This window comes from Caretta caretta, chromosome 4 (genome assembly GCF_965140235.1).
Source record: "Caretta caretta isolate rCarCar2 chromosome 4, rCarCar1.hap1, whole genome shotgun sequence".
NCBI lineage: Eukaryota > Metazoa > Chordata > Testudines > Cheloniidae > Caretta > Caretta caretta.
The window spans coordinates 103,356,921-103,384,524 of NC_134209.1; the positions used below are offsets into that span (position 1 = coordinate 103,356,921).

Consider the following 27,604-nt stretch of genomic DNA (forward strand, 5'->3'; position numbering starts at 1 on the left):
CAGAATATTAGTAACCATTAGGAAAAGGGTACATAAAACAGAAAATATCATAATGACACTATCTAAATTCAGGGTATGCCCACACCTTGAATACTGTATGCAGTTCTGATCCTCCCACCTCAAAAAAGATATGTTAGAATTGGAAGAAGTACAGAGAAGGACAACAAAAATGATTCGGGGTATAGAACAGTTTCCATACAAGGAGATTTTAAAAAGCTGGAACTGTTCAGCGTAGAAAAGAGACGACTAAGGGGGGATATGATAGAGCTCTATAAAATCATGAATGGCATAGAAAAAGTGAATAAAGAAGTGTTATTTACCCCTTCACATAACACAAAAACCTGGGGTCACCCACTTAAATGAATGGCAGTACGTTTAAAACAAACATAAGGAGGTACTTCTTCACACAATGCACAGTCAATCTATGGAATTCATTGCCAGGGGATGTTCTGAAGGCCAAAAGTATAATGAGGCTCAAAAAAGAATGAGATAAATTCATGTAGGATAGGTCCATCAATTGCTATTAGCCAAGATGGTGAGGGATGAACCCCCCTGCTCTGAGTATCCGTAGTTTCTGACTGCCAGTAACTGGGACTGGACGACAGAGCATGGATGACTCGCTGATTGCCTGTTCTGTTCATTCCCTCTGAAGCATCTGGCATTGGCCACTGTCAGAAGACAGGATACTGGGTTAGATGGACCATTGATCTAACCCAGTATGGCCGTTCTTACGTTTCTTATCTCTCTTTTTATATTGTCTCTCTCTGGCCAGCATTAAATAAGCCTAGAGAAATCCTGTCTTCTCTCTTGCTGGTATGTTGGTGCTGTCTCTCAGATTACTGGGAGCTCTTTGAATTAAAGCACTGAGTCTCAATATGGAGGTGCACATCTCTCATGTTTACTGGACATATCTATATTGCATGAAAGTCTACATATTATACTGACTAATCTCATTGTGTCTTAGCCCAGCATGCTTTGGGGGAAGTGTGAAAATGGAAGGATTTTGTGGGGTAGATTGAGAATTCTTGGGTTGTTCTTAAATCCAGGTCAAGAATCAGGGAGAGATCTTTCTTGTGTGTGTACTTGTTATAGCTGCTCCATGCTGTGGTACACCAAACCCCTAAGTAGAGCCCTACCAAATTCACGGCCATGAAAAACATGGCACGAACCATGAAATCTGGTCTCTCCCGTGGAATCTGGTCTCCCCTGTGAAATCTGGCTATTGTAGCGGAGTCATGGTATTGCCACCCTTATTTCTGCACTGCCTTCAGAGCTGGGTGGCCAGAGAACAGCATAACCTTATCCTTTCTATCAATGAATCAATCTCTTATCTCTAAATTACAATTTGGCAGGTACTAGCATCAATTTACTACTGCCATCAGATATGACAAAACAAAACAATGTACCTGTTACGGTTTTGTTAATTATGCTACCCCAAAAAATTAATTGTGAGTAATTTTCTGTACTTTAGTGTCTCACACTATAACAATGTGGAACAACACTGAATTAAGAGGATAGTCAGTATTTTAGACTGAACACAAGAGTACTTACTGGCAGTGTTCCCTCCAATTTTTCCCACCTATATGCGGAATGAATTTTGTTATGTGCACTAATATGGAGGTGATGTGTGACACATCACCTTCATATTGGTGCACGTAAGAAAATTAATGTGGTGGGGGTGGGGCCGAGGGGTTCGGAGTGTCAGAGGGGGCTGGAGTGCAGGGGTGTGAGGGCTCCGGCTAGGGGTGCGGGCTCTGGGCTGGGGCAGAGGGTTGGGTGCAGGGGGTGAGGGCTCCTGCTGAGGGTGCAGGCTCTGGGGTGAGGCCAGGGATGAGGGGTTTGGGATGCAAGAGGGTGTTCTGGGGCTATGCCAGGGAGAGAGGACTCTCCCCAGCTCTCTCTTCCCACAGTAACACCTAGGCTGTGGGGGAGAGGTGCCTCTCCACAATGTGGCAACTCCGGGGCTGGGGCCGCAGGATTGGCACCCCTCCCCTGGCAGGACTGGGCTGGGGCTGGGTTTGGGCCAGGGGATGGGCACTGTGGCAAGTCTGCGATGGGGCTGGGTTTGGCCCGTGGGAGGGCCGCCCTGGCCCAGCTGATCCAGGCACCCTGGCTGTGGCAGACTTGGGGCCCGGGGAAGGGTACCCCACACCGGTCCGGGCTGCCCCAGATGCAGCAGGTTGGGGGCTGGGCTAATTTGGGGTGGGGGGAGAGCCTTCCCTCCCTCGGCAAGTCCCTGGACAGGTTCTCTGAGTGGTGCTAGGAAGGCTGCTGCGCGGCTGCGCAGCTTACAGGGAACTTAGCCTACTGGGTCCTTTGTCCCATCTGCCACACAATTGACAGTCATGGAAAGAAAGAATAAACCCACTTGGGGATGTCTGTATTAGTAGATCATTTGGAGAGAAAATAGTGGACCTGATTCTGTGCTCACACCAGTGTAAACCCAAAGTTATGCCTTTGAAGTCATTCTAGTAAGATCAAAGTCAGGCCCACACGTTCTTATAAGTAAAAGATTTAGGGTCAGATTTTCAAAACAGCTTACTCTTTGTTTAGCTGTGGCCCTTGAAAATCAAGAGTGATCCTGGGTGGTCTAGAAGTGAGGATGGGAGTAGGGATGAGAAGTCACAATTGCTATAATTTCTGAGCCCCGGAGAATAATTCATGAGCACAATATTGGACAGTTCCATGCTGTTAAAATCATTGGATATAATGAGAAATTGTTATGCATGTGCTATTTCACAATAGGTTAAAATGATTTTCATAATGTAGCCCTAGCTCCCTCTGCTTTGGGTCTATAACACAAAGTCAGGCCAGACGGCTGCAAGAGAGTCTTGGTAGGCCGATATGTTAGCCCCAGAATATTAAAGGCTCTTTTCCCTACAAACTGAGAAGTGGTTACCTCAGGTCAATTAGGGACACCTGATTCCAACTAAGGGCTGCCTGAGGCCTTTAAAAACCCCTTCTCTGGGCAGAGAAGAGGGGAAGAGAGAGAGAGAGAGACAAGCTGTTGCCAGGCTAGTGGCAGCAGAGAAATAAGCTGTTCCAGGGTGAAAGGCTGTGCTCCTTCCTTTAGGGAAACAGCCAAACCTAAGCGCCTGCTGGAGGGAGGACTAACACCCCAGGGCAATCAACAGGACGACACCCTGCACCAGTGAGGGGCAGCGAAAGTTACCCCCCTGGGGTTTTTTTTGTTTATGAGACTGTTTCCTTTTTGTTTGGTGGAGGATCACCCCAAAGGCCAACCCTCAGCCCTGAAATTGGGACTAAGGGAGCACAGAAGGGGGAAGGCAAACCCTGCCCTGAGAAGGGTTGCCCACCTCAGGCCCACCATTGCCAGAGGGGGCAGCGCTAAATCTGGCGAGAGAAAGGAGGTGCCTTGCCACACCTGGTGTTAGGAGTGGGATAGACTTCGTGGCAAACTGTCCCACGGCAAGGTAAATCACTTCCACCCCCAAAATGGACGATGTAGTGAGGGCACCAGTACAGGCCACAGCAGCAAAACAAAAGACTACCAGGGTCCAGATGGCTGCCCAACAGGAGTCGGTATAGCTACAGCAGGAAACAAATCAACTGCTGATGTGCCAGCAGCCCAGGATTGAGCCACCCTGAAGGAGGTCATGAACCAGCTGAAGGCCCTGACCGCTCTGACCCATGGCCATGATGGGACATGGTCCCTAAGGGCAAGTAGTTACCTACAGAAGATGACAGTGGAAGATGATGTGGAGGCATATCTTCTTGCCCCCAAGAGAATGGGCCAACGTGAGGCCTGGCCCCAAGACCAGTGGGCCAGCATCCTCGTCCCTTTCCTGTGTGGGGAGGCCCAGAAGGCATACTACGACATGGCAGTGGAAGCAGCTACAGTTTACCCCCGGCTGAAGGCTGAGATTCTGGCGAGGTCCGGGGTGACAACATCTATAAGGGCCAGAGGTTCCATGAGTGAAGGTATCGGGATGGCAAAGCACCGAGGTCTCACCCGTTCGACCTGATCCATCTGATGTAGAAGTGGCTGTGCCCCGAGATCCACAACCTGGAGAAAATTATGAAAGTCATAATCTTGGACAGGTTCACAAGAGGACTACTGCCAAACCTACGAGGATGGGTCAGCCAAAGTGACACCTCCTCCTGTGATGCATTAGTTGCCCTTGTAGAGAGACACTTAATAGCCAAAGAACTTTCTTGGACTACCAGGGAAGAGATGCACTGGGGCAAGAGGTCAGTCCCCACCCCAAGGGCCCGGGCTTCTGAAGCACTGGGCAGAACTATATTGGGTGGGGGGAGGAGGCTGAAGAGTGGCCTGAGGCCGCAAAGGGACTTGGGGACCTGGGGAGAAAGGGTCATGGGATAAGGCCCACTAGCCCAAAGAATACAGGGATACCTCGAGTAGGATATAGGTGTTATGCTTGTGGGGGAATGGGGCATATAATGATCCAGTGCCCTAAAGTGGAGGAGCCCATGCAGTGCAATCTGGGGGATCATGAAGATCTGGCTTGATAAACCTCTTGGGAGTAGCGATGGCCCCCCATAGATACATGTGGCCACTTAGGATAAATGGCATACAGACCATTGAATTAGAGGACTCCGGAAGTGCCATCATGCTGGTCTCAGGGAAACTTGTGGGTCGGGACCAGTTGTCTCGGGGCCAAGCACACTGGAATAACCTGTGTACATGGTGCTGTCAATTATCCAACCATTCCTGTACAAATTGAGGTCTAGGGGAATACCACAAGGGTGATGGCGGGGCTGGTCCCGAAATTCCCATATCCAGTCCTTATAGGATGAGACTTCCCAGGGTTTGGAGGTCTATTCCCCATAGATGAGTCAGAAGAGAGTAGTGACCCCGGGATGAATACAATGGCCCCAGTAACTAGCCCTCTCCTGGTCTTCTGTGAATTAGCCCAGGACTTGTTCTCTACAACTGGGAAGCCTTGGAAGACTAGGTGAGAAAGGAGGGCAGACAAGAGGTTGGGAACCAGGATCTTGGCCCAGAACCAAAAGGCTGCACTCATAGGGAAGAAATCATGTCCAGCTGGCAAGGGGTGATGCAGAGAGTCAACAAGTTAGAAGCTGGACCCAGTTCCACGGAGACCAACCCTGAGAGGGAAGCAGAAGTAGGTCCCCTTGAATTTGGACACATTGGACCCTCATTTGAGAATTTTGGGCAGGATCATGCCAATGATCTGCTATACAATAATATTAGAAAAGAGATAGTTGAAGTGAATGGGGTCCCAGTGGAGGGGAAAACCCAAGTCCCAGGGCTATATTTCATGATAAAAAGGGACCTATTATATAGAGTAGTCCAAGAGCAAGAGGTGGAGCAGCTCTTGGTACCTTGAAGGCACCACAGGGCAGTGTTAGACCTAGCTCATAGTCATTTATTTGGAGGACATCGGGGGGTAGATAAGACCCTTGATTGAATCCTACAGAGGTTCTTTTGGCCAGGAGTTTATACGGAGGTATGACGATATTGTGCCTCCTGCCCAGACTGCCAATTGCATGTCTCCCGACCGCACCTGACGTCCCTTTAGTACCTCTGCCAATTATCAAATTTCCATTCAATAGGATAGCCATGGACCTGATAGGCCCACTGGAGAAGTCTCAGGCCAAGAAAGCCAAAGAGAAGACTGCCTTTTCGACACCAGAGGGATTGTACCAGTAAACAGTCGGATTATGTGGGGCTCCCGCAACCTTGCAGTGGCTCATGGATAAGCTGTTGAGTCCACATGGCAAGTATGCGGCCACTTACCTCAATGATGTCATCATACATAGCCCAGACTGGGAGAGACACCTAGAAAAGGTGGAAGCAGTATTGGATAACCTGAGGAAGGCGGGTCTCACTGCGAATCTCTCCAAATGTGCAATAGGGCTAAGTGAAGCCAAATACCTCAGGTATGTCGTTGGGAGGAGCATAGTGAAGCCCAACTGAACAAGTCAGAGGCGATACAAAGTTGGCCCCCTACCGATCCGGAAGAAACATGTCAGGGTATTCCTGGGGATAGCTGCGTACTACAGGCGATTCATTCCCCACTTTGCTACCAGAGCATACCAGTTGATGGACCTAATAAAAGGCTGGGACCCAGACATAGTGAAATAGACCAGCGCAACTGAAGAAGCTGTTACAGATCTGAGGACCGCCCTCTGCAGTAACCCAGTGCTAGTAGCTCCGGACTTTGAGAAAGTGTTCTTGCTGCAAACCGATGCCTCCAAGGTCAGGTTGGGAGCCATGCTTTCTCAAATGGTAACAGAGAAAGAATACCCAATCTTATTCCTTTGTTCTCTGGGCAAGAATTTCCTACTAAGGTATGCCATGGTAGAGAAGGAAGGCCTTGCGGTAAGGTGGGCCATGGAACCCCTCCGATACTACCTACTTGGACGGAGGTTTACCCTTGACGCTAACCATGCCCCCCGTCACAGTGTCCCCGCAGGTTTTCTCCCTCTTGAGCCTGCACCCTGTGTTTAGGCTGGTATAATAAAGACTCTTCCATGCCTTCTTTTGCTGGATCACCCAAGGGTCTGTCTTTATTTACAATGTTCATTTAGTTCCCAGATCCCCCAACAGCTAGTGCCCCACAGACCCTCCCCAGGGTCTCCTGGCTTTTGAGGCTTCCTTCTTTGGTAAGGAGACAGCGATACCACCCTCTTGCCTCCTCACTGAGGTTTGCCCAGCTGTCACTACTTAGCTCAGAATGTTCCTCTGAGCCAGCCCTCGTTAGGGCTTGCAGCTGTGCTCCCTGCTGAATACCTGTGTCTCTACCCCTGGCCTCCTGGCCAGAGAGCAGGCTGCAGCCATCATTTTGGCAAGGCCTTAAAGGGGTTTACTCCTGCCCTGGCACACCCCCTGAAATGGATGCACTGGAACAAAGAAAGAAATGCAAGGGTAATAAGATAGTTCCTGTCATTACAACCCTTCCACTTCAGAGTAGCAACACAGGTCAGGGACCAGGCATGGCAATACTGATGGCCTGTCAAGGGTGCACTGTTTTTTGACTCAAGTAGTCCAACCCCATGGTGTTGAGCAGGGGTGTGTGTCTGTGTGACAGAGTCAGGCTGGATGGCTGCAAGAGGGTTGCGGTAGGCCGATATGTTAGCCCCAGAATGATAAAGACTCTTTTTCCTACAAACTGAGAAGGGATTACCTCAGGTCAATTAGGGACAACTGATTCCAATTAAGGACTGCCTGAGGCCTTTAAAAACCCCTCCTCTGGGCAGAGAAGAAAGAAAGAAAGAAAGAAAGAAAGAAAGAAAGAAAGAAAGAAAGAAAGAAAGAAAGAAGCTGCTGCCAGGCTAGTAGCAGTAGGGAAATAAGCCACTCCAAGGTGAGAGGCTGTGTTCCTTCCCCTAGGGGAAACCTGAGTGCCTACTAGGGGAAGGACTGACACCCCAGGGCAACCAACAGGATGACACCCTTCACCAGTGAGGCGGCAGCGAAAGTTACCCCCCTGGGGTTTTTTTTGTTTATGAGACTGTTTCCTTTTTGTTTGTTGGAGGATCACCTCATAGGCCGATCCTCAGGCCTACCCTGAAAATAGGACTAAGGGAACACGGAAGGTGAAGGCAAACCCTGCCCTCAGAGGGGATGATTACGTCAGCTCCGCCATCACCAGAGGGGAAAGCGCTAAGTCTGACAAGAGACAGGAGGTGCCTAGCCACACAAAGCACTGTATCATGCCTTGGAAAATGTTAAAATTTGCTTATCTATGTCTTGATAACATTGTTATTACAATGACAGATGTGATGTGTAAGATTTGTGAATGCTTGATCCAGCCCATCAAATCAACAAAATCTTTCCATTTGCAGATTTCCAGTGCTTATACTTATCTCTAACTTTCAGGAGAGGTGTGTTGTATCTTAAAAAAGATACAGCAGGCCCAGACCCTTGTCTTCAGCGAAGGATCATGCAGAACAAATCAGGCCTAATTCTGGGGTCACGGTATGAAGGGCTGGTCTCTGGGCATACAGTAGGGCAGCTTGAGGCTTCTGCTAATTTACTGCTGCTACCAATTCCACAAGGGGTAGAAACCATAGCCAGGTTTTGGAACAACCCATGAGTTTCCCAGCCATACACACTTTCCTCCAGTCACTAGCAGAGAAGGTAGGGTAGCAATCTTTATGTAGACTTTTCATCACCAGAGAATCTCCCTATGCTGGACATCTTTCTTGGGTCAGATATGCTGGCTCAATGACCAGGTTATGTGTGCAGTATGGTGCAAAGGGACTTCACTGTTTCGGAGGATTTGGCCAACGCATTTCCCGAGGATGGTAGGAAGAAGTGAGAATTAACCTAATCACCATTTTCAGGGCAAAGACACATACTTTCTGAGCGCTAAATACAGTGCCTTTTGCTTAATAGCAATCCGTAGACTAATGCCTTTCATTTAATGGCAACATTTTGCTGGGAACCGATCCTGTTCCATTGACTTTAATATTAATTGGATTCGGATATTGGCAAGAGGCATGCCGCTTACAACTTTTTTTTAGGAAGACAGTCCCTGGCCTCAGGCAGGTCTGTGGGGCTGTAACCAGGGAAGTTCTGGGGCTGCACACTATCTTTCCATGTGCTTTCTGGACTGCATCTTGCCCTGGCATGGGAGCGCTGGGTTGTGCCGAGCCCTGGCCTCAGACAGGTTTGTGGGCTGGGGAAGGAATGTCCCAACACTTCCTTCTTGGCTGCAGCCAGAAAGGTCCGCAAAGTGTCTTTGATCCTTCTTCTTATATTCAGTATCCATATTGGATTCTAATGAACTCATGTGCTTATCAAATATAGTTGTTGGCTTATATGTGTGTTTACTACTATAATATAGCTACTGTGTGTAGCTATTAATGTAGTTTAACTTGCTCTATCACTGCTGTGGTGCTATAAAAATAGAACACAATGTAGTGTTTTGTTGATGTGCTTTACAAATATTTGTTTTGCAGACTGCAGTGATGATGTGTTCCGCTGTACTACCGGGAAATGCCTCAATTACACCTTTGTTTGTGATGGATATGATGATTGTGGAGACCTGAGTGATGAACAAAACTGTGGTAATTGGGAGTGTTACATTTTTCAAAAGGCTTTAATATAATAGCATTGTCTAAAATGACAGAATCTTTTCCCTTAGACTTACCAGAAACAGTAATATACCCATACATTCCACTTTATTTAGCAAGGAAGTGAACACAGATTAAAGTTTGTGGCTCTCTGTAACTAATTTAAAAGATTTGGAGAATTTTATTATTCAGTGCTTTTTCAGCAAATGGTATTTTTACACAATTTTTATGTTTTATACAAATCAGGTGCACATTTTATTGAAGAAATGTTAACTTTGTTATTTATTGTAGACTTTTCAAGATGTGTTGTCAATTTTCCAGCTAATTCAGCAGCTCATATGAGACAAAATAGAACCTAAAAATGCTGCATATCATTGGTGCCAGCAGAGCATTATGACTAAATTCTTCCTGTATTAGCATCAGGACAGACTTGTCCTCCTTGACCATCAGCCATTCACTGCTCCTTAAATCCTGTTCTCCATTGAATTTCAAGGCTCTTTCCACTAATAATTATCCTCCCACCTCTCTGATCACTTCTTCAATGTCTTGTTTGGCAGATCCTCTTCCTCTCACAATCCACATTACATGTATGACTGGCTTGAAAATGGGAATTTTTCCCATAGAAATTTTCATGGGGAAAAAGTCCCCATTTGGAATTTTGCCACCAGGAAATAAATGGTTTCCTGAGGCAAAATTAAAAAAAGTTAGTGTGGAAAAATCTTATTTTTCCAATTTTTGCCAGAGAGAAAAAGTTAAACAAAGTGAAAGTGCTACTTTCTCTCTGAAAGAGCTGCCTTTAAACATGTAAAATAATATTTTGTTAAAATAAAAAAAACCCTGTTCCTTTTTAGCTTTTACTTTCCTCCCACTTTTCTGGGAGTGAGAAAAAATAAGAGAAGGTGTCCATTTTTTAACAATTTCAAAACAAAAATTTTCAAAAATACTGAATACATGTTTTTTTTCTAAAAAATTTATTCAATATATTTAAATGAAAAATGTAATAAAAAATGAGATTTAATTGCAAAAAATCGTTTACAAAAGCTTTTTTTATTAAAAATCTTTTCATTGAAAAAAATTTCCATCCAGCTTTGATCACATCTTGTCTTCCTAATATTACTTTATCCTATATAACGTCCATAAGATTCAACCTTTTCTCTCTGTATAGACTACCTACGGCTTGTTCAAGTGTTTATTGTCTTGTGCATTGGTTATTGTAATCTCCTCCTTTCTGGCCTGGATACTTCTAATCTTGCCTACCACAAGTCTGTTGCTGTTAGGCCAGTTTTGAGTAGTAGGCAGTAATAGCTGCATTGGTGGACAACAGGCATTCGTAACCTGCAATAACAAAAACTCTCCACAACTGTCCCACCCATTTTTTCTTTTAATTTTTTTCCCCATTGAATCTGATCACTTTTACAGTGAATAGGCCCCAATCCTGCAAGCACTTAATCTTGTGCAGAGCTTTCTTCATGTGAGTAGTCTTCATATGACTTATGAATTTACTATTTTGAAGACTTCAGTGGGATTTCTTATGTGAACAAAGTTATGCATGAATTTAAGGACTTGTCTACTCTAAAAAGCTGTACTGCTTCCACTATACAAGTATAGTTAACCTCCCAAGTGCAGATGCAGTTGCTTTACAAGGGTGTAGCTATTCCTGTATGGGAAGGGAAATAACTATTCAGGTATAAGTCACCCTTCTACTGATATAATTATTTTGGGAGAAAAAAATCACACCCCTAACCAAAAGATTATTCCAAAAAATTTTAAGTATAGACCAGACGTTAGGGTGTGCCTGCACTTAAACCACTGCAGCTGCACTGCTGTAGCACTTCAGAGTAGACGCTTCCTATGCTTACGGAAGGGGTTCTCTCATTGGCATAGGTAATCCACATCCATTAGAGACAGTAGCTAGGTTGATGGAAGAATTCTTCCTTCAACCTAGCACTGTTTACACTGTGGGTTAGGCTGGCATAGCTACATCTCTCGGGGTGTGGATTTTTCCTTATTCCTCAAGTACTTCCATTGGAATCTATCAAAGGGACTACTTGTGCTGTAAGGTATTACTCCTTGTGAGCTAGATTGGCAGAATCAGGCCCTTACAGTGAAATCCTGGTCCCATTAAAGTGCTCAGTTGTGTAGCATGGTTGGTAATAATTTTTGAGAACAATGGAAACAAGTTAAACTTCCTAACTTAATAGCCTACAGAAAACAGTGACATAAAAACAGTGTTTGACAGTGATTACTCCCAGATTTGTTGTATCCCATTCTCTCTTCCTCATCTTTAACATACTCTCAAGTACTTTTTATACCAAGTGTATTCTGTATATTCAACCTTTCCTAAGGGTTTGACAAAGAAAGTTTCATTACTGGAGGAAAAAGAATGATGAAAGGGCAAATAAGGCTAAGATTTCTGTCTCTTCTTGGAGCTTTCTTATGGAAAATTCTTGGCCTCTTCCAAAGATTAGCAGGCTAGTGGGATCATTATGTGTCCCATAATGCAATGCAGATCTTTCTTTTTTTACTTCTGAACAATTTTATGGTGGGAGTGAAGAAAGATTTTTCCTCTACCTTAGCCAAGAAGGCTGGCAAAATAAATAGCTGTGTCTATAATAGATATGATCGCAAGAGCTTTAGCCTTCTGAAGAATGCTTTGTTTATCTGGGAATCTTAGTTATTTCCATCTGGGAACCCATGTTTGATGTGTTCATTCCAACTCTCAACTGATGTCTCCATCTGGGTTTGTAATGGGAAGAAGTAGTGTTTACACAAACACAGTATCATTGCCTCCTGCTGTGCCTTATGGCAGCCTAAAATTTTTACATCGTTACTTCTATGTCTCTGTTCATAATCCTTTATCTTATCTTTCACTAGGGACAGATAGATCTCTTTGAAAATCTTTTACCTCACCCACTTTTTGTTGGTGCAGCTTCTTTGGCCATCAAAATTATTTTTTCAGCATGAACTGTTTTCTCTGCAGTGTTGGCCACAGATACTGCAGATCTCCAAATCCTTGTTGGAGATCACTAGTGATTCCAGCAATCCACTTGTTGGAGTTTCCTCCAAGACTCTTTTAAAATAGGTGGCATCCAAGGTGGTGTCTCTTCAGTCCTCTGAGCCAGACTATAGTCTATTCCTTATATACTATTTGAGTCTTCAGTTTCATCTTTTACCTCAGAAATATTTTATTTCTTCCGGTCGTATTATCTATTAGAAATTGAGTGTAATGTCAAAAACAAAACAAAATTACCAGACCAGTGGGTTTTAGTAATTCTGTGGGACCTCAGCACAGTTACTCACTCTACTCGCATCCCATGGCCATTGGACACATCTTTTCTCGACAGGTATTGATATGCTACGAGAGATACAGTTCTGCAGACAATTTGAGTGCTCTGTGAACTTCAGTTTGGGAACAAATACTCTATCATACAGACATCCCTATGTAGGAATTGCAAATTAAATGGATGTACCTGACATTAAATTTCATATTCAGAACTGTCTATGAAATAATATGCTAAAATATATGGATAAAGCACAAAATTACATGTAGTAGTTGCTTAGTTTCTCTATCCAGGCTATTTCCCATTTGTTAATATAAAACTAAATTACTTTAATAGGAAAAAAGATATTGGTCTATACTATGGTCGTCACCATTGGAAACTTGGCAATTGCCTTAGGTAACATTGTGACAGGTCACAGCTGCTGTTCCCCCACCTCTTTCACCAACACAGACCATTCTGAGACCTTCCTGCTTGTGAACACCAGCATGTACTTTATTTACAGTGTCTCAGTCCTTCCATCAGTACATATCAGTCAGGGGCGAAAGTGGGCCGGTACAGCGTACTGGTGACAAATGGCCACCGGTACCGGCCCTTCTGCAGCCGACACGAAAGTGCTGCTGCAACAAAGGACTCTGCTTAAAGCCGCAGCGCTTTAACATCATTGCCCCTTTTGCGCCCCCCCGGGCCGCCGATGGAGGGGGGCAGCAAAAGGAGCAGCTCCCCCAGGGCCGGTGATTTAAAAGGGCTGGAGGGCAGCAGCAGCTGGAGCCCTGGGACCTTTAAATCGTTGCCAGAGCTCCGGGTGGCATGGGCCAGGGCCAGAGCTCTGGGCAGCATGGGTAAGCTGGCTGGGGGAGGCTGACCCCCCCAAAGCCCCACCCCTCCGCCCGCAGCCCTGCCCCTTCCAGGGGTCCAGAGCCAGGGTCCCATACTGGTAATTTTATAATTGTATAATGTTACTGTCACCCCGATAGCAGTGCAACCACACCATTGCACTGTTTTCCAACTTTCTGGCCCTTTCTTCCAGGGGTGAGTGGCTGAGATGTCTCTACTCCAAGAGCAAGCAGGCGGGCGGGCGGGCGGGCGGGCGGCGGGCGGGCGGGCGGGCTGGCGGGCTGGCTCTCCTCAAGCACTTCCTTCCTGTGCTCCTTTTTAACCACTTGCCTGCTAATGGGTTAATTAGCTCATTAACATTGTTAACCCCTGACTTAATCTTATGATCTATGGTCCTCTCTCACGTCTTGTGGGTGATTTTATGCTTGCTAGAGGTAAAATGACATTGTAGGAGTGAAGGGGTGTATTGCTTATTAGCTTCGAACTTGCATGGGGTGCAAATAGGTGAACATAGGTAAATGGCTAATTAAGGTTGCTAGAGTTAAGGGTCTGTTATATTAGGTGAAAGCTTTGTGCAGGAGTGTGGTGGAGTGCCTGCCCCACACTGAGATCTAAGGGGTTAATAGAGCCCTTGGGAGGCTGCGCAGGAGGCAGCCAATCAGAGGGACTGTGATGAGCAACCAGTCAGGGCCGGGTTGGCCCATATAAGAAGGGCTGCAGCACAGAGTAGCTTCAGTCACTTCCTGGAGCTTGAGGAATGAGGTGGATTGGCTGCCTTGCAGGCTGAAGGCAGCAAGCACCCTGGACAGTGCTTCAGGCAGAGACCCAGGGAGCTAAAGGCAGCTCCTGGTGGGCTGCTGCAATCTGCAGGCTGTGGCTCTGAGGCAAGGGCAAAGAGAGTGCTGGGGCCATGGGGAAATGGCCATACACAGGGTGCCTGGTCTGGGACCTGTAGTAGTGGGCACACCTGAGTCCCTCTCCCCACACTCACCACTGAGGAAGTGGTAGGACTAAGGGACTGCAACATTCCCCTGGAAGCGGGGAGCACAGAGTGCAGCACAGCCCGAGGGTTGTGTCACTGAAGAGGACACCGCAATCCTGGGAGTGATGTGGGTCCCAGAGCAGAAGTGATTGTGGCAAGGCACCACCAGAAGAGGGTGCACTGGTGAGAAGACCTAATTTCCCATGACAGCTGGCAGGAAGCCCCAGACCACTGCCCCTGGTACAAGGGGAGTTTGAAAGACTATTTAAGGGACACTTGGGGGTTTAGGGACTATGGGGCTGCCATGTTTGGAGGCCTTTTTGGTAGAAGGCAGGTGTACCTTCCCAAGTTGGACTTCAGAGTTGCTGCTTCCACTGGAGGGGGTTGAAGAGCAAACAAGAGGGATTCAGGTCCTGGTGGGGTAGATCCTGGAGAGCCAGAGGCAACAATGGGAGGCACAGAAATACCTACACAAATCCCTGAGTCAGTTAGCGGAAGAGAAGCGTTATTTGCTCAAGACCCTCCAAGGGGTGATCAGGGGCCCGAGAGCAAGAAGCAAGGTCCCAGGGTCAGGCCAGAAGCACAAGCAAGGCAGTGTTAGGCCTGTGGGCGGAGGGGACACTTCAAGAGAGGGTGCCCCTATCGGGAAGAGAAGAAGTCTAGCCCCAATGGAATGAAAGCAGGGAAACTGCAAGGTCCCTGACCTGGGAAGAGAACAGGAAGGGGGGATGCTTGTTTTGCCTGTGGGGAACCAGGGCATGTGAAGAGGCAGTGCCCTCACAGGCAGAACAGGAGCCCAGGGAAGGGCAGCGTCCTGATTGGGGATGAGAAAGGGGACCCAAGCCAGGAGAAGGGCAAGGGAGCCAGAAAGGAACAGAAAGAGGTGCCAGATACCCAGAGGGGACTGCACCGATATGGTAGAGAAGGCCAAAGGGGCTGAACCAGAGAGACAGGAGGGAAAGAAGAGTCCCTTAGACATCCAGCTGAAGGATGTGGGCACTTATATAGAGACCAATTGAAGGGAGCTGGAAACTCAGACCCTAGGAAAAGGGGTACTGGCAGAGTCAGCAGAGCAAGGACCAGGGCTATGGGAGAGGCTGAAAGCCACCGAGCTGGCCTTGCAAATAGCACAAGATGGCACAGACAGAGAAAATAAGGAATACCAGGGAGGAGAATGATAACTTGCTCCTCCTAGTGGAGAATCTGAGATGGGAGAGGGACACCCTGCGACCACAGCTACAGGGGAAGTCGGTCTAAAGGAGGAGGGTGCGTGATGGGGTGCCTGCCGCACATGGGGCTCTGAGGGGTTAATAGAGCCCTTGGGAGGCTGCGCAGGAGGCAGCCAATCAGGGAGGAGCTGAAAGAAGCAGTCAATCAGGGCCGGGCTGGCCCATATAAGAAGGGCTTCAGAACAGAGCAGCTTCAGTCACTCCCTGGAGCTTGAGGAGTGAGGTGGACTGGCTGCCTTTCAGGCTGAAGACAGCAGGCACCCTGGACAGAGTAGTGCTGCAGGCAGAGACCCAGGGAGCTAAAGGCAGTTTCTGATGGGCTGCAGGGATCTGCAGGCTGTGGCCCTGAGGCAAGGGCAAAGAGGGTGCTGGGGCTGTGGGGAAGTGGCCCAGGGAAATGTACAGAGGAGTCAGAGGGGTGCTGCCATGCGTGGGTCCCCCGCATCCCACTCGGCACTGAAGAAGTGGCTGGACTAAGGGATGGCAATATTCCCCTGGAAGGGGGGAGCACAGAGTGCAGCGCAACCAGAGGGCTGTGTCACTGAAGAGCACGCTGCAGTCCTGGGAGTGACTTGGGTCCCAGCGTAGAAGTGACAGTGGCAAGGCACTACCAGAAGAGGGTGCACTGGCAAGAAAAGCTAATTCCCATGACAGCTGGCAGGAGGCACCAGAGTAGTGAGTCTCACCCCATCACAAGGAATTATACTACAGGCTGAAGTGTAGCTGAAATGTGAAAGACCTAAGGCAATAACCCCAGGTCAGAAACTTTGCACTCTCGTTCTGGGAGACAAACAAGTAACCACAAATGGGTACAGTCCACCACAGAGATCTGGAAGAAGGGCGTGTGACACTCTGTACCTCAAAGTAGGACCCTGGAACCTCCTTATTCACCACGGTCATATGATTATAAGTTTTGTACAAAGTATATCTAGTGAGGTATCATTTAAAAATTCTTGATTTGTTGAACATTAATAAAATTAGTAAAATTCCTGTTGGTTTGTGTGTACTGTCATTATATGTGAAGTTATGAAGTATTGCTACATGTGCTACTGAAATATGTTGTAAGGTTTGGAGACTCCCACAACCAGCCTTTCAGTTGCAACAAAAGAGGGCCAGATAGGTGTAGATGGCCCATCAAAAAGAATTCACTCTCCCAGAGGCTCCTTAGAGTAGGCATGTATCCAATGGAGACTGCTTGACCAATGGGGACTGCCTGACCCCCATGTCACAGGAAGAATCTTTCTAGCAGCTGGAAGAAGGTATAAAAAGAGAGAGTGACATCACTTAGTCTCTCCACCACCTCCCATCTCAACATCCAGAAGATCGTCTGAAAGACAAAGACTTAGAATTAGGGAAATTGGTCCCATGCTGGATCGGAGTCCAGTCTGTGTTTTGAGGAACTGTAAGCTGCCTATCAAAAAGAAACTGTTTGATTCAAATCTTGCTTAGTCTGTTAAAGTTAGAATTTAGACAATTTCTATTTTTAGTTCTTAGGTAACCAACTTTGATCTCTATGCCTATTACTTAGATTTTAAGTGATTATATCTTTCTATAATTAATACATCTGTTTTATATTTTACCTAAAACGGTGTGTTTTTGGTTGAAGTGATAGGAGAATCTCAGCTTGGGTTACAAAGGCTGGTGCATGTCCACTTTCCTATGAAGAAGTGGTGAATTAAGTAATAATCTTACACTGGCCAGGCTCTGACCAGTGCAAGACAGCACAGTTCTGGAATTGGGGTGGAATTGGCTGAAGCCTCCCAATTGATGGTTCATGAATGGCTGGGAGTTCATTCATGTAACTCAGTTGGGTATGTCCCTGCCTGCGGCTGGCTGTGTAAATGCAGTGCCTGTCAGAGGCTTATAGCTTGACATTAACATGACCATGTGAGAAGCAGCCCAGGCTGGTAAGTTTGGAGGGCTCAGTGGTCCCATAGTCCAGGTTTCACCCTGGGGATCCCATCACAGGGGGCTTTGGCAATTAGGTTGCTATGGAGTATGTAAGCAGTTAGACCTCATTTACATATAGGAATTATTAAGAAATAAGTATATAAATCATGAATATTAATGTCTGATGCTTAATTATGGACACCCCAAACGCCACATGTGGATGGGGCAGCTATTGACCTTATAATTATTAGGGTAAAGGATCAAATATGGTATATATCCATATTATTACCATAATTAATGGTATAAAATGTTACACCCAGTTCCCGTTTCTTTGGGTTTGTTGGGTCCCCGAGATGGTGTAAACTGAATCGGGACCTCCATTCTGATGGGCTCCACTTACTTTCCCTTCTATCTGGTTTTCAATGGTCTCCATAAATTGTGAGTATGCACCATGCAAGATTATAAGTATGAACAATACAGGAAACCACTTTACTGCACTTATCTTATCCTTATATTTATGTATATTGATCCTTTTCTACTATGTCAGTTATACTTGTCTGTATTAAATAAAGCTTCTGTGTGTGTTTCACCAAGTAACCATCTTCTCAATTAACTCTAATTTTCCACCTAGGAAAAGAATGAGTTATCTGTAACAAGTGCCTGTTGCACCCCAATACATAATCTTATAAGTGTAATAATTCTTCAGGTTACAACTTCCTAACCCCTGTCTTGTAATTAGGCCCATCTCTGACCAATTAGGCCTTCTCTAGGAACCTAATTAGTGCTATTAGTGACGAGAGAGCTGGTGCAAGCTCCATCTCTCTCAGCATTCTGACCTCACTTTACATCAGTTTTTCCTTTGTTCAAGGCATTTACTATAAGTATAAAATAGTTTAAGTAATACTGCAGTATGGTAACCTTGTGTACTGTTGCTAATCTAACACTAAATTGCCAAATTTGTAATGATAATGACCTTTTCAGAGCATAGAATTGTCAAACAGAAATAGGAATTACACAATTGGAATTAATTTTTTTCCTCTTTCCTTTTTTTCCCACCTAATTTTTCATCAGATTGCAATCCATTGAAGCAACATCGATGTGGAGATGGAAGATGTATAACGGTAGACTGGGTATGTGATGGTGACCATGATTGTATAGACAAGTCAGATGAAGTCAATTGCTGTAAGTTACCTGGTTTCTTAAGTCTCCATATCAATACTGTTTTAACAAAATGTTAAGGATGGAATATTGCTAGAAATACAAGAATTTAAGGTAATTTGATTTCATACAGCTTAGTATGTGGTAAATGTCCTTGCAGGTACCGTACTGTGGCAAACATAGTTACCCTAGAGGTTAGCTAATGTGATTCCAATTTTTAAAAATGGGCTCCAGAGGTGATCCTGGCAATTACAGGCCAATATGCCTAACTTCAATACCAGGCAAATTGGTTGAAACTATAGTAAAGAACAGAATTATCAGACACATGATTTGTTGGGGGAAGAGTCCACATGATTTTTGTAAAGGGAAATCATGCCTCACCAGTCTACTAAAATTCTTTGAGGGAGGCTTGTGGACAAGGGTGATCTAATGGATGTAGTGTACTTAGATTTTCAGAAAGCCTTTGACAAGGTCCGTCACCAGAAGCTCTTAAGCAAAGTAAGCTGTCATGGAATAAGAGGGAAGGGCGTCTCTTGGATCAGTAACTGGTTAAAAGATAGGAAACAAAGGGTAGGAATAAATGGTCAGTTCTCAGAAAGGAGAGAGGTAAATAGTGGTGTCCCCCAGCGGGTTGTACAGGGACCAGTACTGTTCAACATATTCATAAATGATCTAGACAAAGGGGTAAACAGTGAGGTGGCAAAATTTGCAGATGATACAAAACCACTCAAGATAGTTAAGTCCAAAGCAGACTGTGAAGAGTTACAAAGTGTGACGAAGTTCCTCCTCTACCTTGGTGGGTCTTGCACTTATTGGCGGATTTGCTTGCCTCGGAGATTCACGGCAGCCCTCAGTTCAGCCATTTTCGTGAACCTAGAGTCCAGGTCAACTCCTCCTGTGTATGACCAGGAGCTGGGAGGTTTGGGGGGGAACCCGGGCCTGCCCTCTACTCCGGGTTCCAGCCCAGGGCCCTGTGGAATGCAGCTGTCTAGAGTGCCTCCTGAAACAGCTGTGTGACAGCTATAACTCCCTGCGCTACTTCCCCATGGCCTCCTCCCAACATCTTCTTTAACCACACCATAGGACCTTCCTCCTGGTGTCCAATAATACTTGTACTCCTCAGTCCTCCAACAGTGCGCATTCTCACTCTCAGCTCCTAGTTCCTCTTGCTCCTCACACGCGCACCACAAACTGAAGTGAGCTCCTTTTTAAACCCAGGTGCCCTGATTAGCCTGCCTTAATTGATTCTAGCAGCTTCTTGATTAGCTGCAGGTGTTCTAATCAGCCTGTCTGTCTTAATTGTTTCCAGAAAGTTCCTGATTGTTCTGGAACTTTCCCTGTTACCTTACCCAGGGACAAGGGACCTACTTAACCTGGGGCTAATATATCTGCCTTCTATCGCTCTCCTGTAACCATCTGGCCCGACCCTGTCACAAAAGGGATCTCACAAAACTGGGTGACTGGGCAACAAAATGGCAAATGAAATTCAATGTTGATAAGTGCGAAGTACTGCACACTGGAAAACATAATCCCAACTATACATATAAAATGATGGGGTCTAAATTAGCTGTTACCCCTCAAGAAAGTGATCTTGGAGTCTATTTGGCACTGCTGAGGCCATATCTGGAGTATTCCATCCAGTTTTGGGCCCTCCACTACAGAAAGGATGTGGACAAATTGGGGAGAGTCCAGCAGAGGGCAACAAAAATGATTAGGGGGTTGGAGCACATGACTTATGAGAAGAGGCTGAGGGAACTGGGCTTATTTAATCTGCAGAAGAGAAGAGTGAGGGGGGATTTGATAGCAGCCTTCAGCTACGTGAAGGGGGGGTTCCAAAGAGGATGGAGCTAGACTGTTCTCCATGGTGGCAGATGACAAAACAAGAAGCAATGGTCTCAAGTTGCAGTGTGGGAGGTCTAGGTTGGATATTAGGAAAAACTATTTCACTAGGAGGGTGGTGAAACACTGGAATGGGTTACCTAGGAAGGTGGTGGAATCTCCATCCTTAGAGGTTTTTAAGGCCTGGCTTGAGAAAGCCCTGGCTGGGATGATTTAGCTGGTATTGGTCCTGCTTTGAGCAGGGGGTTGGACTAGATGACCTCCTGAGGTCTCTTCCAACCCTAATCTTCTATGATTCTATGATTGTGCACAGTTCTCTGAAAACCTCCACTTAGTGTGTAGTGGCAGTCAAAAAAGCTAAAACAGTGTTGGGAATCATTAGGAAAGTGATAGATAATAAGACAGAAAATATCGTATTGCCTCTGTATGGTATCCCCACATCTTGAATACTGCGTGCAGATCTGGTCACGCCATGTCAAAAAAGATATATTGGAATTGGAAATGGTACAGGGAATGGCAACAAAAATGATTAGGGGTATAGAATAGCTTCCATATGCGGAGAGATTAATAAGACTGGGACTTTTCATCTTGGGGGGGAAAAAAGACGACAAAGGGGGCATATGATAGAGGTCTATGAAATTATGACTGGTGTGGAGAAAGTAAATAAGGAAGTGTTATTTACTCCTCATAACACAAGAACTAAGGATCACCACATGAAATTAATAGGCAGCATGTTTAAAACAAACAAAAGGAAGTATTTCTTCACACAACACACAGTCAACCTGTGGAACTCTTTGCCAGAGGATGTGATAAAGGCCAAGACTATAACTGGGTTAAAAAAAGAACTAGATAAGTTCATGGAGGATAGGTCCATCAATGCCTATTAGTCAGGATTGGCAGGGATGCAAAACCATGCTCTGAATTCTCCCTGGCCTTTGTTTGCCAAAAGCTGGGAATGGGTGACGGGGATGTATCATTTGATGATTACGTATTCTGTTCAATTCTTCTGAAGCACCTGGCGTTGGCCACTGTTGGAAGACAGGATACTGGGCTAGGTGGACCATTGGTCTGATCCAGTATGGTTGTTCTTATGTTCTTCACCTTTCCTTCTGGTTCATTATCACTTCAATTGGAATACTGTAACTGTCCTTCTTAAATTGTAAGCATTTTGGAGTAGGGACATCTACACAGTAATTTTTCAGCTCAGAGCCTGAGTCCTGTGAGCCCAAGTAGCTGACCTGGGCCAGCTGTGGTTTTTTATCCCTGTGTAGCCATATCCATTGAGAGCACAGGAGAGAGAGGCTCTCAGTTCAGCTACCCAGACTGGACCAGGCAGAGCTGTCATCATCCCACAGCTGATATTACATGGAAAGTCCTGCTCAGGAACAAACTGGAGCATGCTCAGAGCAGACAGTCTTCCAAAAATGTATCTGCAAAAATCTACTGATCATGTGTAAACTGTTCCCTCCCCCGCCCCACCCCCAGTCTTATCATTTGGTAAAATGTTGATGTTTTTGTGCAGAGACAGCAAAAACCCACCCCCTGCCAAATTTCAAATCCCTGCTCCAAAGAATGCAGGCACTGCAGATTTTTGAACAATTTTTTAACATGGGCAAAACAACTTATTTTTCCTTACCCTCATTCTTAGAAAAAGCCAACCCATTTGGCTGAAATTTTCCAGAACAATTTAGCCTGAGGGAGACACCTGATAAGGAAAATTTCAGCCCAAATGGTTAAAATTTGAGAAAGTTTATAAGCAGCTGAAAACAGGGTCTTTATAATGGTAACAGTTGGGCTACCTTTCTAAGCGTTGCTGCCAGCCCCTCCAACAATATTTTTTTTCAAAAATTATCTTTAAAAGAAATGAGACCTGTAGACATGTAGGATGATTGGAATGTGTTATTGTTTCCCCAGCATGTTACAGTCAGGGTCTGGTGGAGTGCAGAAATGGACAGTGCATTCCCAGTGCTTTCCAGTGTGATGGGGATAATGACTGTAAAGATGGAAGTGATGAAGATAATTGCAGTGAAAATAAGGGTATGCTGTGTTTCATTCTCTTTGCAGTAAGTCAACCAATCCCCAATGACCCTCTGTACTGGAACTTCCTTTTGGGAAATAAGGACATAAGGATGTCTGTCCCCCAACTGGCACACAAGAAGTGCCCCCCACTCCTCCATGTTACAGTCAGAACTTTTTCTTAACCACTCCTGAAGAACCTACTCTGAGGCTAAGCAAAGAGATGGAAATGCCATGCTAGCATTTGGTTTCATAACTAATCCGTTTTTTAAAAAATACTAGTATTCTCTGTATTTCAATAAATCCAGCTGTTAAGAGTTTCCCTGCGGTTAGGATGGGTCAGTGGCATTTAGATATCATTAGTGGTTATTGCCACTTGGCAAGGAACCTCCGGGGAAAGACTTTCCTGATTGAAAACAGAGAATTAGAGGAAGAAAGTGTTCTCATTGTTGAACTACTGGTTAAATGTAGGAAGCTCAGTAAGGGGAAAAACAGGTATGTTGTAAATGCTCACAACTGGCAATAATGGCAGAACACCGAACTGACACACTTTGGGGAAAAAAATAAAATCCTTTCGTATAAGTCCACTCTCCTCTGGGGTCGTCTGGTACCTTTTTCATCTCTGGCCCTTCCCATTGCTATTTTAAGTCATCTGGTCTAAAGAATAACTGAAGAAATAAAGCAGAGAAATTCAGCTCCTTCTCCCCCACCAAGATTGCTAGATCTTACAACTTGCATTGGTGAAAGCTACAGCAGGAGAGTTTTTAAATTTTTGTCATATGAAGATGTAAAACCCAGAGCCAAATGTTGCCCTCAGTTATATCTGTGCAACCCCAATCAAGGCTCAATTTCCTCTCCTCCATATTTCCCCTTTTCTGGTGTCTATTTTTGTTGTCATTTTCTGCATCCCCACGCTTATACCGTACTTTCCAGGTCCCTCTGCTTCTCCTTTTGGAGGTTGCAAGATAGAGGGGAAAGGAGAGGAGTTGAGAAAGGAGAGTGGAATATGCTAGAAACTGTACTACTGTCTCTAGCAGCCTCTGAAAGATGCTTTTCTGAAATAGCCTTGTCACATCCACCTTACTTTCTGCCTCCTAAATTATTCATCGCTAATACAAGACTATTTAGCTGACATATTGGTGCATGAGACACAAAAGAATCCAGGTGCATGTCTGTCTGTCTTGCTCTCTCTCACTCATTGTTTTTCTTGCCACTGTGGGACTAAGAGTAATAAAATTTTTTCTGCCAGTAAAGTGACAGGGTATGACTCAAAGATACAAGGAGCAGACAAAGAGTGAGAAGGGGCCTTTATTATACAGTCAATGTTCTGACTATATGCTTGCAGCTTAAAGTGTTCCCATCTAAACACTTCAGCTGCAATGCCTTTAAATTATTAGAAAATTTTCTCTTCTGTTCATTATCCTTAAATATTTAGTAAAATGCTGTTAAACACTTTTAGCAATCTGCCAGAGAGCAGGGACCTTCATTTAGACAACCTTGTCAAGTTTTCCCACTGGGAAAGCGTCTCTCTAAATTTACTTGGGACTGAAGTTCTGCCTGGTTGTTATCAGGGTGCATACTGTGGAGATTTCTACTGTGCCCGTTGCACAGTCCCCATAAGGGCCAGGCAGAATTCCAGTCCTTACATTTGGGAGTTCAGGGACCACCCCTTCCCTACTGCCCTAGGGCATACAGAACAGGTTGGGCCATGCCTCAGCTCCACCATACCTCAGGCACTGGCTGTTGTACGAAGAGAAATAAGTTGCACTTTGTAAAGAGAGAGGACCTTCCTGTGCTTTTCCTAAGGGTGCAGCTCAGACCTAGTCAGACTGTGTGCTTTACACATTCTGCTGTCTCTGCCATCCGAGCTTGTAAGTTCATTTGTTATAATGTCACTTTACATAACTTACAAGCTTTGCTATCAAAGCCAGGAGAACTTGTAGATTCTTTGATCCCTTCTTTGAACTAGCTTCACATAGGGGAACTGTGTGTATCTGTCTTGTATGCTCAGTAAACAGTTTTCAAGGAGTCACAGTTTTGTCAAAACAATCCCTGCAATTACTTTTGTCCTCACTTAGGACCATACCCAGCTTTTGCTTTCTAACTTCAGTCTTTTCTGCTATAGCTCTGTCTGAAGAAATATGACTGGAATTCTAAAGCGTGAGAATAGCGTTTTACATCCTCACGAAACTCAAACTGGATAAAGGGATTTTCTCAAATTTTCCTCAAACTCAATTCCAGGCAGAGTCCAAACATGAAAACTCCCCCCTCCCTCCCGCACCTCCCCACAATGCTAATTTTTTTTAAATAGTGAGAAAATGGCCTTATAATTGAAATTTCTCTATAACCTGTATAATACTGGGCACTACCAAATATGTGCTTAAGAAACTCCCAAATTGTGCGGATTCTTGTGTCACACACACATGTACAGAATCAGTTTACAGTGAAGCCAAATATTATGTTAGTGGGGGCTGGAGGCGACACACTGAAAGTCTCTCTGAGACAATTGAAAGAGTAAATTCCTTACTTTTAATGTTAATGAGAGCATTCAATTCAGAAAGTAATCAAGCCTGCAGGAAGACGTGGCATGACCACATGTTAGTTGACCATCTGATCTTTTAAAATAAAAATATAGTCTCCATATACCCCATTTCAGAATGGTAATGGGAGAACCTCAGAGGATTTATAGACATGGGCCTATTCAGCTAAGCTTTCAAACATTCAAATACTTACCTACATCTTGTTTAAACTTTTGGTACCCCCACACCAGTCTGCCTCTGGCAAGCTTTCAGTAGCTCATGCTAGTCCTATAATTTTATCTCCCTCTACTGACCCAGACAGACCACACTGCCTCAGTCTGTACTTTGTATTTTGAAGGGTCTCTGCATCCAGCAAAGTATCTGTGGCACACCTGGTCTTACTCCCCCCAACCTCGAAGCGGGTGGAAAAACACTACTAGGTCCCACCTAACGACTTCTAGCATTTTTATGCCCATTTGATACTGGGGTTGCTTATTATCTCTGTAGTGTAGGAGAAGACCAGATCCACCAAGGGCATCAAGACAAGGACACCAAAGAGCTAGATACTTTTGTCCAGAAAGTCTATTCTTAGGTAGCCCTCCAATTGTCAAGCACTGTTCATGCAAACAGGATCCAGACTCTGCAAGGCTGCTCGTGAAATAAACTGCTCACATTTGCCAAGCATTATGCACTGGACTTGGCTGCTAGAGCAGATGATAAGTTTGGGAGACTGTACTCCAATCTCTATTTGACTGATGCATTCACCAACCTGAAGAAGATAGTGCTTGCGAGTCACTTACAGTGGAATCCACAATGACACATACTCAAAGAAAGAACGATTATTTACACCACAATAACTCTGGTTCTTCAAGATGTAGTCAGTGTGGATCACATGACTTCCTGCCCATAGGCGCTGACTTTTGCTTTTCTCCAGGGGTGCACCACCTCCACTCCCTGACAGACATTACTATTCAAAATATTCTGAGCTTGCGCACATGACGTACATGTGCACTTAGAAGGGGATCCATACTGACTACAGCATCTCGAAGAACTACAGTTACTGAAGGGTAAATAATCATTCTTTCATCTTTTCACAGTTAAAGGAGTATGGATTCATCTAAGAGAGGCAGAGAAGTTCTTAAACGATTTAGGATGTTGGTTTGGCTTCAAAAAACAGTTGAGCAGTAGTAGCACATTTGTGATATCATCAGAATAGATATGAGAGGGAGAACAGCCAGTAACTTGCTACTTCATCCATATAATCTACAAATGAATATTGGCTTACCATATTATTGAATGAGAAAACGTACCTTCCTTACATACCTTAAGGAAATGTAATTACGACCTTAATGCTGTCTCATTCTGTGAAAATAGAAATCCAATATGGAAGTAATCAAAACTGAGTCTATGATGCTTTCTAAAGACATGGCAGACTGTGTTTATATGAATTCAATGTGGACTCTATTATGATTAGAAAGAATCTGTACTGTACCCCCATATGGTAGCATACCAAGGACTTGAGAAAGGACCTCTGTTTGGGAGATGGGTAGGAGGTAGCTGAGACGTGGTGATGGCAAGACTTTAAAAATATGTTTTAATGCCCAGATTTATGACAATTTTGGAAGTCTGTAAAGATTTTCCTATCCTATGAGTTTCATTTTAGGATCAAGTGCTCTTGTAAAATAAAAAGACCAAAAATCTATTAGTTCCTGTATGTACATATCATATTGTACTGTAGCAAATGTGGTAAAGATGTAAAACATACATCCTCTGCCATACCTCAGATGAAGTGAAGCCACCGAAGGAATGAAAAGATACTCTTGATACACCTAGCTCAGGGTTAAGCTACATAATTTAGATTGTGAGCTCTTTGGGGACAGGGTCTTGTCTCTTTATTGTGTGTCTGCACAGTGTCTGGTGGTTGTTGCCCATGGACACTACTTCAGTGCAAATGACAATTGTAATAATATGATTTTAAACTTGACGGAGTGATAACATTATACACTGAGTCTCTGTGTTCAAGAGCAGTTAATTGAGGTAACTTTACAAAACAGCCAAAGCCACATAAAGGAGGTGACTTTCAATGCCAGCCCCGGCTGTACCCTTAGCAAAGATTTTAGCTGGGTGGGGAGGACTCAGAGTCATACAGCACATAGATAGTAATAGAGCAGTAGAGATAGTATTCTGTGAGAGGAAGTGTGGATGGGCCAAAGTTTCGAACACGGAAGCTCTCTGGTGAGGCGTAAACTTTGCTGCATTTGGCTGTTGGATATCCGTCTATAGCAGTGGTTCCCAACCTATTTACGATTGTGGGCTGCATATGCAGCTCTCTATGTGTTATATGGGCCACATCCATACAATTATATATACTACCTGAGTGGCCCTGAGGATGTCACATAGGCCACAGCTGTGAGCTGATTGGGCCACAAATGTTGAGAACCATTGCTCTATAGGCTGGAGGGCAGCTTCACCAGCCAAGGAAGGAAAACAAAGCTTTAGGGATTAGTCTTTTAAGGCGCTTTGTTTTTATTGTCTACAAAACAAAAAGCAAATCAGTTGAAAAATACAGAGGAATAATTCCCACAGGCTTTCCCTGCTTTAACCAGCCAGGAGGTGAGAGGACATACCATTCCCCTTTGACCCAGCTTCTTATTCCTCTTATACTCTTCCCCAAATAGCTATGTGACAGGCTGAAAGCACTCCTCATGCACAGCCCAGAATCTGGGCTATAAACTTTCTCACATTTAATTTAATTTAAACCTGGGGATAAGAAGATGGAAAGGAGAAATCTTGTTAAACACCAATAAGTTTTTTTCCACCTTAGAAATG

At 44.9% G+C, this 27,604-nt stretch overlaps 1 protein-coding gene across 5 annotated transcripts in view; it reads left to right on the forward strand.

Annotated features, from left to right (window-relative positions):
* CORIN (corin, serine peptidase) overlaps positions 1-27,604 on the forward strand; it is a 331,431-nt gene that overhangs the window by 219,497 nt on the left and 84,330 nt on the right. For 3 of the 5 annotated variants that reach the window (XM_075127943.1, XM_075127945.1, XM_048848400.2), the window contains exons 7-9: positions 8,914-9,021; positions 18,315-18,425; positions 22,155-22,277. In XM_075127943.1, the coding sequence (XP_074984044.1) occupies positions 8,914-9,021; positions 18,315-18,425; positions 22,155-22,277 (342 nt within the window). The remainder of the gene's footprint in view (positions 1-8,913; positions 9,022-18,314; positions 18,426-22,154; positions 22,278-27,604) is intronic. The other 2 variants (XM_075127946.1, XM_075127944.1) reach the window with 2 other exon arrangements.